At 41.1% G+C, this 11,170-nt stretch overlaps 1 protein-coding gene across 2 annotated transcripts in view; it reads right to left on the bottom strand.

Moving 5' to 3' along the window:
- The window catches only part of cadm4 (cell adhesion molecule 4), a 40,948-nt gene that overhangs the window by 6,666 nt on the left and 23,112 nt on the right, over positions 1-11,170 (bottom strand). For both annotated transcript variants that reach the window (XM_010797871.1, XM_010797872.1), the window contains exons 5-6: positions 10,257-10,347; positions 4,960-5,132 (exon numbers count right to left, since the gene is read on the bottom strand). In XM_010797871.1, the coding sequence (XP_010796173.1) occupies positions 4,960-5,132; positions 10,257-10,347 (264 nt within the window). The remainder of the gene's footprint in view (positions 1-4,959; positions 5,133-10,256; positions 10,348-11,170) is intronic.

The following is an 11,170-nucleotide window of genomic DNA, read 5'->3' on the forward strand; positions in this document are numbered from 1 at the left end:
CCCCCCCTGCTTCATTTTCCTTCATTCCACTGCCTCTCTGGTTTCACTCCTCAGTAACTACGTTCCCTCTCTTCAACTTAATTAAGGAGAATGCCATACAGCTGTCGTTTTCTTGGCCGATAGCGTCCTTTTCTTTCTCCCTACATCATATTGTTATTCATTAACACACTCTATGGCTGCCAATCAGGCACACAGCCCATGTTATTTCCAGGGATGGATGTGGCGGCACTTGCGATAATGACGTTCCTTGTCGTATCTCATTCTCGCAGTAGTGTGCCTGAGGATACTGCGGCGCCATTTTGGATGAGCACTGTTATTCTTTCGTGTTCCCCGATTAAAAGAGCCTTGCCGAGAGCAGTGGTTTCTCTCACTGTCAATCAGTGCACTAAATGCTGGACATTGGTCAGGGGTCCACCTTTAAGGCCATAACCTCGAACACTGATTGGCTGATGATGACTCATTCAAAATTCAACCAGGCGTCAAGAGGATTGTGGAGAAAAACTGGAAAATGTTCTCTCCATTATCTCTCCCCACTGCCACATCCCTCCAACCTTTTTACACTTTCATTCTCATTTGATGTTTTTTGAAAGTCTCACTTCATTACATTTAGTTTTTCAGTATTCCAATTATCCTGACGGCTTATTACAACAGCCAGAGAGACACAGACTAATCCCTGGTCACCTAGCATCCTTGTCTATCTCACTGTGCTTCTATAATTTCATATTTCTATCATATGCTTTCCATATACAGTACATTTTTATATAATCAAATCAAGTTTTATTTATATAGCACATTTATAAACGATTTTTGGTCGAGCCAAAGTGCTGTACATATAATAAAAATAGCCCACAGTTAATACAACAGCACAGTTTGTTCAGAATATCAGTGTGAGAAAAATGACACCCTCTGTCCTTAGACCCTCACATCGTATAAGGAAAAACCTCCGGAGAAAGAACAATTAATCCCTCCCTTGTGATCACTTCCTGCTCTGTTTTGCACAACATGTACACATAAGTAATTCCCATATATTCAAACTAACAATCCTCATCTCTTCATCTGTACCTCGTCCTCTCCTTTTTCTGTTTCTCCAAATCTCCCACACTCTCTCATGCAATTCAATTCTAATGGGTTTTATTGGCTCCGCGATTCATCTGAGTGCAACAGCGATGTTCAATTACATAACGGATCCCTCCAGGCTTTCACCAGACAATCAGTAACACCCTCCTCCCAATCACATGCACACACACACATTCACTCGCACCTTTGCGTATATTCACACATATAAAAATCCAATTCCTCCTTAACAATGGTGGCACAGATATGGAACAACCAACAGCAGCTACATCCTTTTTTTCCACCAGTCAGCAGACACTTTCTGTGTGTGTGTGTGTGTGTGTGTGTGTGTGTGTGTGTGTAATGTGTGCACTCTGATTCAATCACAACCATCTCTCCCATTTATTTCAATAGTGACTTTGTGAAAGTTGCAGAAATTGTATTAGCTATGCGCACGCTAAATTATTAACACATCAAAGTGCATGCACACACTCACACACACACACACACACACACACACACACACACACACACACACACACACACACACACACACACACACACACACACACACACACACACACACACACACACACACACACACACACACACACAGTTCCAAATACACCCAAGTGTGACCAGTCAAATGAAGCTCAGCTCCAATGCGTCACGTCTCTGCCACAGCGGGCTCCCCGGAGAGTTTCTCAACTCCTGCTCTTTGTTCCCCTTTGCCAGCATTAAGCCCATCTCCCTCATAAAGTGACAGCGCCTAAAGCACCTGTGACAAATTGGCAGCCACTTTTGCCTGAGTTTGTACTCTGTGTACACACCCTGGCGGCAGATAACAATCGCCGAGGGAAGGTTGACACGGAATGAGAAGGAGAAAGACGAGAGAGATCACTGGTGGTTGTTTTTCTGCACCTGCAATAAAATGGTTTCTTTTCTGCTGAGTCAACTTATACAACACACATCCTAAAGCCCTTCCCCCCACCTTGTTCCCCCAGTGCACCCTGGGATTTCCTGGGAAAAGGCTAGGAGCCAACTAAACGGACATACTGAATGTTAACCTGCGTTCAACCTCCATCGCCCTTCTTCTCTCCCTTTGTACTCCTCCATCACTTCTTCCTACCCTCTCTACCCCTTCCTTCCTCCTTTCGATCTCTCCCTTCCTAACTCCTCCCACACACTCTCCATGCCATATTCTAAGAAACCTAGGTGTTCCTTGAATAAAGAGACTGAACTGTAGATGAACTGAAAACAGAGGGCAAACTGGTGGCAAGGTGAAACACAGTGGAAAGGGTGAGGGGGTGGGGGGGGAAGAGGAAGTGGACATGAACAGAACAGCGGGTAGATTAAATGAGGACGGATGTCAAGGAAAGGAATGGGGAAAAGGGTGAGGCAACAGAGGAGGGATAATATGAGAAGTAAGGACACAAAGAGAGTAATGGAGAAGTGGAGTTATCTATCACTATCCCCATCTACATATGAAGTACTTTGGAACAAAATGAAATATTCACTATCTAAAAAAATTCAATAAATACGCCTGCAATAACAAAGTGGGTGCTGAGTGTTAGAAGAGTCATCTTTGTGGATTCATATTTGTATTCAATATTGACTAATGAACTTATATTTAATCATAACATAGCACTTCGCTAACACTGTATTAAATGATCCATAGATGTATTTAGATTGGCAGTCATGCAAAACAAACACCTTCTTATGATTATGTAACATTCATAAGTGCATATATATCCCTGCAAAGATGTTCGGCTGAATGCAAGGAGTGTGTATGACTATCCTTGCGTAAGGAGTGACACCAGGTTAGCCAGTTATTATTAGTTGTGGCATGACTTTAAATCATACAGATTATTAATTCGATGGCTAAATCAACAACTCTGAGCTGTAGGAGATAAGGTTTTAAACAATCTGCCCAGTGGGCGAGTGCATATCTTTTGAAGTAGAGCAAACCAGCACTGATACAGGGCTACAGCGGGAGGATTTAAGAGGCTGATTGCTGGAAATCCGTGGTGCAGAGCAGAGGAGTTGCAGCCTGGCTTATGTTGGTTATGTGGATTTTATGGATTTATGTCGAGGCAAGATGTCTTACTTTGCATGTACTTCTTTTTCATAATAAGAGACGATATGACAAAAAAGTATCAATCAAATTAATGACCAGCGCGGAGCAGCGGCATTAAACAAAGAATGACAAATGATGAATCGTAGAAAAAGAGGAAATGACACCGTGAAGAAGACTGCTAAAAACGATGAGGGAGGAGGCTGAGGAGGAGGAGGACAGAACATTTTTCTACAGAGGTGGCAACGCACATCAAAGCTTGGCATGTCTAACCTTCTAGGATAGAAAGCGAGAGAGAGAGAAAGACAGAGAGAAAAAGACGAAGAGAGAGGCAGAGTGGGTGGCGATGTCACCTTTCATCTTGCCACTGTTGCCACCCTTGATGCCTGTGGAAAGCTGCCATTACGTGCGCCTTTTGATGCTAGACAAGCTTGTACAAGAGTGTGTGATTGTTGTGTGCACTTGTGAGAGAAAGAGAGTTTTAGTGTGATGGATAGATGTGGGGGCGCTGCATTACATTTTGTTTTTACATAATATATCATGTCTCTCCGCCCTTCTTCCTTCAGATTTCTTAAGGTGCGATGACAGGAGCTGCCTGCAGGGGACGGGTAGATCAAACCTGCTGAGTGACAGGGGAGTGTGAGCAATCAGGCCAAAACCATAGAAGTCTTAATGAAGCGCTAACTTTCCTCAACTGTCCCATTAAAATCTCACAATCCCTATTTTGTTCCCTTTTTTCTTGCAAGTGTACTCAGTTGCTTCATGAGCGGATCACACAACATAAATCACATCGAAAGCTTGTTTTCAAAATGTGCTTCAAACTCAGGGAGAAAGTTGGCCAATTTGTCACATTTTCTGAGGAATAACTTTATCGAGATGAGATGATTTTCATGTGATGTTGCAAGCATCGCTGTCATTTTCTCAGAGCCACGGTGTGCAGTCTATCTGGGTCAACCTTCATTAAGAATTTACCACCACTGAATCGAGGTGCAACATCTTGGAGAACTTGTAAAACCTGACAACAGAAGCCCCCTTACCCACATCTTCCTCCCGCCTCTGATACTTCTGCTAAGGCAAAGTTGATTTGCCTGAATTTTAAATGCCACATATGTTCCACCCCTGTTGTTTTGCCAAATGTAAACCATGTAAAACGCAGTGTTCCAACAGATCCCGCATTGAAAAGTTACTTTGAACTCTGTGTTGTCTTCTTCTTCTCCTACTTGTAAACTTGTCTTGAGAATTGCATGCAGCTGTCACAACATCTCAAAGTTTTATTTATTGCACTTGAGGAATAAAGTTACTCTGAATTCAGGGAAGTGAGGACGGGGTCACAGGGTACACGATACATTGGTTCTTTACAATGAAAAGCCTGAATAATGATGTTGGTGACTACTTTCTGAGCACGGTAGCCTTCGTTCTTCTTCTGGAATCAATATCTCTGTTGAATCAATTGTGCAGAAGGTTTAGCAGAGGTTTCCTGCTGTGTACTGAAACAGGAAAACAAATAAAACCGAAGGACAGATGAGACAAGCGTCAGGATTTAATGGATCTGTTGCCCAGCGCTAGAATACCCAGACTCCAAAGACACTGGGGAGATAAAAGGACCGATGAAATGTAAAAGATTTCTCCCAAACAGTATCAGAACAGAAGAACAACAAATGCAACAAGCAAAAGATCCATTGGAAGAACAATTATTATGAGCAGTTAACAATTACCCAGGACTGGAAATGAACGAAAACAATGGAGAAGATGAATCAATAAAGAAAACATTTCAAGCACTCTTGGAAATTCTAAAGAAAACATGTACTCAACTGTCAGCCATAGTTACTCACCGTACACCAGCAGGGTGTAATGATCGGCAGCGCGTCCAAAGTTGTTCTGGGCCTGGCACAAGTACGTCCCGTTGTGTAATTGGCTGAGGCGGGAAATCTGAAAGTTGGGGCCGGAAATCTCTGCTCTCTCTGGTAAGGTGTCGTTAATCTTGGACCACTGGATGTTCCTGGGCCTAAGGAAGGAGACGGAGAGAGGTTTCATTAAAAACATATTCGATTTTGTTTTATTTATCAAAGAAGAAAGTCAGAAATGTGCAGTTTCAAGGTTTCCCAATGACAGGATTGGCTGTTCAATGGAGTATCTTTGGCTTTTGAGCAAAACAAGTAATTTGAGGAGGGCAACTTGTCATGTCTTTGTTGACATCTCAAAGCCCATTAGTAAATGAATACAAAAAGATATCAATAGATTCAATGTTAATTAAAATAGTTGTTAGCTTTTGACATTTCATTTCAAATTCCATCGTGATGCAGAGTTGGCTTCAAATAGCTTCCCACATGCATGCACACTCATATATACAAATACCCAAACATAACCGCAAAAAGGTCAACCTCTACTGTCTTTACACATATAATTGATTCCAGTTTTTCTATTACCGATTCAACCACAGGTGCTCGACAGTAATATGTCGCTTGAAATGTGTTTTTCAATAACAGGCACACCTATTTGAAACTTTGTAATTATATCACAGCCATATTTATATTAGTATCTCAGAGTAGAGATGGGGACTGATTGTGTTCGCTTCTTTGAAGGGAATTGAGCTTTGGGAAGTGGTTATCCTTTACCACAGGAGGGGAAATTAGCCTATTATGCTCTTGGGGTTTTCCCTTTCCTGTAGTGTGTTATAAAGGTTGTTGTGCAAGGGGTGGGACATCTATTAGCGGTTGACCAATCACAATAGAGACGGACAGCTAACCAATCATCACACTTTTTAAATATTAAAGCATGCAAACATGTTGTTGAGGCACAAAATACATATGTGAACGTGAACATTAGCATAATATGACCTCTTTAACCTTTATCATTTGCTTTAATTCTTTATGTATTTGGGGTAACATTATATTGAAAGTACATTTTTGCAAAAAATGCTGAGAATGGCAAATTAAATACCGAACAAAATTGGTCAAATAAAAATAACCTTTGTACGTGTTTTATTTCGCTGCTAACGCTAGCAACTTGGAAACCTACATTCAGGAATCCTGTGTTGTTTCTTCAGAGAGATAGTGAAGCTCATGAGCCACGCAACAACTACCTCTAAGTATCCCACTAGTCTTAAACACATTTAGTAACACCGGAGGTGCTAAATGTTATTAAAAAATGAGGAGGTAAAAAAAGAAAAGAGATCGAAGTACAGGCGCCAGGGGAAGCTATAAAGAGAGGTGAGAAAGGAGAGTAAAAAGGCCCACAGGGGGAAGTCGACAAGAGAAGAAAGTGTAGAAGGGGCTTGGAGAAGGAGCCAATGGCAACTGAGGGCTGCATCCTGACACATTATGGAGAGATGGATGGTCAGAGGGCGGGTGATGGTGTGAAAGGGCTGGCAGGAGGGAAAGGAGGGCAGATGAGAGAGAAATAAGGTGTCAGATGTGCCGAGCGGAGGAAAAACATTTATACGGGGGGAAGAGAGTGTAACTCGAGAGAGAAGAAGAGATGGTGTGCTGGGAGATGAAGGGAAGGAGCAGGCAGACTAAATGAATTGGTCATGAAAGACGGGGAGGCAGAGCAGACAGGAGGTGCGAGGATTACAGAGACATCCTGGCGAACATCGCAGTGTGTGTAAATGTGTGAGGCAGGCTGAGTGTCATGACTCAAGCCACCCTGGCCAGATTACCATCCTGACTCATCTGGGTTCTAATCCCTCGGGACGTTTAATTAAACCTCTTTCTTGCCTAGTCACACACACTCTCTCGCTCACCCTAAACGCACCAACAAAACTCCCCCTTGTTCATCTCTCTGACACACACATTTATACTTGTACTCCCACACAGTTAAAAAAAAACACACACAAACAAGCAGGCAATTAAGTGAAATTACAAGACATTGTCTCCATCTCCTCTCCTAAGAACAGACAAACAATGAGTGTACCCCTCCACCAAAAGGAAGTGGCAGATAATTGGTCATTAATACTTAACAGGCAGTTAACAGGGTCAGGGAGCAGGCAGGAGGCCGACAAGGGGACTGTAATATGTGTGTTGTGTGTGTGTGTGTGTGTGTGTGTGTGTGTGTGTGTGTGTGTGTGTGTGTGTGTGTGTGTGGTGCAGTCCAGCGTGAGATGAGGGTCAGAGTCCAGTGAGGCCTGCTGTCCCATCTCTCACTATCACACACGCGTAGATGCACCACACAAACACACACGGTCCCAAACCAGCCGTTACAAAGCTTTAGCTGGGATATAGCCAATACGTTTGTCAGCCAGTTCTCACTGTGGGATTTCACTTAAGTCCTCACACACACAAACACACATATGCACACACCTTGGCTGCATGAGGCCTTACTGGAGGAGCTTTACCGGACTAGATGCCCACAGACAGACGGACCATCTAGGGGAGGGTTTAAGAGCTTAGGACCCAATACCCTTCTGGAAAGTGCACAAAGGGCTGTGAACACCTCGGAGAACGGCTTTGTTTCAGAGCTGGCTCCTAAAAGTGTTGACTGCTGATTGGGTTTCGAAGCTATACCATCACAAGTCACCATCTACCAAGTCACCTATGTTGGTGTCCTCACTCTTCTGGTCGCTTTCATTCATTCGTCTTAAGATGTTTCTCTCTGTCCTGCATGTCATACATTGTAGATCAAACAGTTTTTGTCTGCCTGTAGTCCAAAAAATACAAACCGTAGCACAAACCGTCCTTGACATCGTGATTCCAAAAATCCTGATTGGTTTATTAATGCTTTAAAACTACATGTGATTTACTAGACTCCTTTGGTTTGACTCACAACAAAGTTATGGGTATGATTTGGGATGAAAGCTTAGAGAAACATGTCAATTCAATAGTTCAATCATGCTTTCCTCATCTCAGAATTCTTTCAAAAATCTGATCATCTCCAACCCCCAAAAATCTTTAAACTGTTATCCATCCATTCATCATCACTAGATTAGATCATATTATTATATATGTGTTTTACTCTGTGTTTCAGGTGATTAGATGCTTTTTAACAGTGTTTTAACTCTATTTTTAGCATACATTTTGATGGTCTATTTCCTAATACTTTCCTTAAAAGAAAGTTGATGACGGAGTCGCCTTTCATGTCTAATATAATGTTTCCTACAAAGCACTTTGATATCTTGCAGTAATTACAGGGAATGTAGTTGTGGAACATTAGTTGTACTTGGTTATTACTTCAGGTTTCTGAAAAAGGCCCCTGGAATTATGTAGGATGGTAATTACTGTATATATAGAGAGGTCAACTTAGTTTCAACAACAAATAATGAAGAGAAAAGAGTAAGACCTTTTGAATGCAGTTATTTGAGGTTTCCAAAGGGAAGAAGCTCTCACTAATTTGTCCTTTTTTCTAAAAATATTGAGGGATGTTGAAGTGCAAATGTCCTCCTTACAGTGATGTCCTGCTTTAGGCGCACTCATTTGGTCTCCTTCCAGAAAGATTTCTGCAGCGGCCCGTGAACACTTCACTGGAGCAGGAAGAGGTTATTCCACAGTTTTCAACAAAGTGGATAATAATTATTCCTAAAATAAACAGTGTCTGTAATAAAGCGATCTGTAGATATTCAAAGATCATCTTTCTGATCCGCCTGTATGGCCCATGAATCAAACAAACTGCCCTACCAACTCATAGCTGTGTGTGTTCATCTGTGTGTATGCTTGTGTTTATGATAGAAATCTGCAGTTTCTTAAATTATCATCATATTGTTTTTACATTTTGATAGTTTTTTGAGTATTGCTCTGAGAAAAGTACAAAGACACATTACCAGACACTTTTGCAATCACTCTAGGCAGCTAAATCCAAGCCTATTTTATACTTATCCTGCACTTAAGGGGTTCTGGGTAAATGCGTGAACTGAAATGACCTAAAGCCTCCAAACAGATTGCCAGATTTGAAAGTAGAACCCTTTAGGCTTGTGTCTGTCTGTGTAGAAGCTACCTGCAGCTAGCAGCTGTTTGCTGATGTTACCACCTCAATGCTATCCTCATCATAGCTTCAAACTATTCCCATGTGTGAATAACTGCTGCCCCGCAGCATCACTTTGTAAAAATGTAGTGTTTGTGAAACGTTGTCATTGGACTTGGCAGCCTCCATGTCGCCATCAATCAAACGCTTTCTGTGTGTCCTTAAGCCGATGTGTAGGGACTCTTTTCAGCTTTTCAAGCACAAACGCTTTGTCAAGACAAACCTTTCATAGTTCTGTGATTATTATGTCAGGAATTCATTATGGAATGAGAAACACAAAACAACCAGGCTTCACAAGCAGCGCTTTGTGCTCCGCCGTTTCATTTATCGCTGAAGGTGAAATTAATGATTCAATTTCTTTTTTGAACTTCAAACTACAAATATATAATACCTTTTCAAACCACTTTGACTTGCGTACCAAATATAGCACATGAGCTGAGCAGCATTAACCTGTGTGTGTGTTTATATGTGCATGTGTTTGTTACTTACATATTGTGAGGTTCTACAGTTGTTGTGCCATTACAGTATATTCAAGTAGTGCTCAGATCCTTTACTAGTAGTACAAAAGTACAAATACTATGGTCTTAAAATACTCAAGTAAAAGTCGTCATTTCAAAATGTAACTTTAGTAAAAGCGCAGAAGTATTTTCAGCTAAATGTATTTCAAGAATCAAAAGTAAAAGTCCTTGTTATGGAGAATATTATTTCACAGTCTGATTTTAGTATGGTTATTCTTTTATCCTGTTTTCATACATGTAAGAGCATTGTAGTGTTGTAGTGCGTCATTGTGGAGCAAATTTAGATATTAGAAATACGGTGTCGATTAGCAGTACAGTACTGAATTATAACATATCACATGTTTTTTATATGTAAAAAGTAACTGTGAGTGTTAAATAAATGTAGTGGAGCAAAAAGTACATTATTTGCCTCTATAATGGGGAGTAGAAATAAGTGGAAATAAATAAACTCAAGTAAAGGACAAATATGTCCAAAAAAAAAGTAATTTACTTTAGCACATAGCATTTTAGAACATGTACACACACACACACACACACACACACACACACACACACACACACACACACACACACACACACACACACACACACACACACACACACACACACACACACACACACACACACACACACACACACACACACACACACACACTTACAGAGGGTTCCCAGTGACGGAGCAGGTCAAGCTGAGCGAGTCGCCCTCTCGCATAATTCCAGGTGGAGGAACAATTCTCACTGTTGGTGCAACTGTGGGGAGAAAAAGAAGATCAGTGAGTACGGATGAGGAAAACCAGCAAAGAAAACAGGCAAAACATCAAAGGCATCAAGATGGAGGATACAAATCAACAATGAGATAGAGACTGCGAGAACAAAAAAGAAGGAACAAGGGAAACGTGGCAGGAGGAAGGGTTTTTCAAACATCTGTTTCCAAGGCAACCAGCCGACAATCCTATGGTTGAGACACCTGTTATCACAAGCATCGCTGCAGCAGATGCTGTTCTGCACTTCTTCAGTAACAGAGTGATGGGATGCCAAACCCACGCTGACAGTTGGTCGTTACGACCAGTTCTCTGGCTCGCAAGCTGAAAAGACTGTCAGATATTAATCTTTGTCATCAACCGACAAACATTAGTATACATGTGGCCGGGGAATTGAATCCAAAGACTGATTCAGAAGTAAAAAGTTGAAAATGTCACCAACGTTAAATATTTATATATGCCGGAGAAATGACTATTTTGGACTTTTTATATGAACATTTTTATTATTCAGAATATTTGATATGGTTTATATTTGATATACTGCTTTCATTTTCATTTATAGTTGTTAATTCTCTATTCCACTTTTGTAAGTATTTGTATTTTAATGTTGAACACACTGCTTCTGTGACAACATCATTTCCCAAATTGGGATCAATAAAGTATATCTATATATCTACCTATCTATCTATCTATCCATCTATCTATCTATCTATCTATATATCTACCTATCTATCTACTGTATCTATCTATCTATCTATCTATCTATCTATCTACCTATCTATCTACTGTATCTATCTATCTATCTATCTATC

The sequence above is a fragment of the Notothenia coriiceps genome, unplaced genomic scaffold, assembly GCF_000735185.1.
Source record: "Notothenia coriiceps isolate Sejong01 unplaced genomic scaffold, NC01 NC01_scaffold00038536, whole genome shotgun sequence".
In the NCBI taxonomy this organism is placed as follows: domain Eukaryota; kingdom Metazoa; phylum Chordata; class Actinopteri; order Perciformes; family Nototheniidae; genus Notothenia; species Notothenia coriiceps.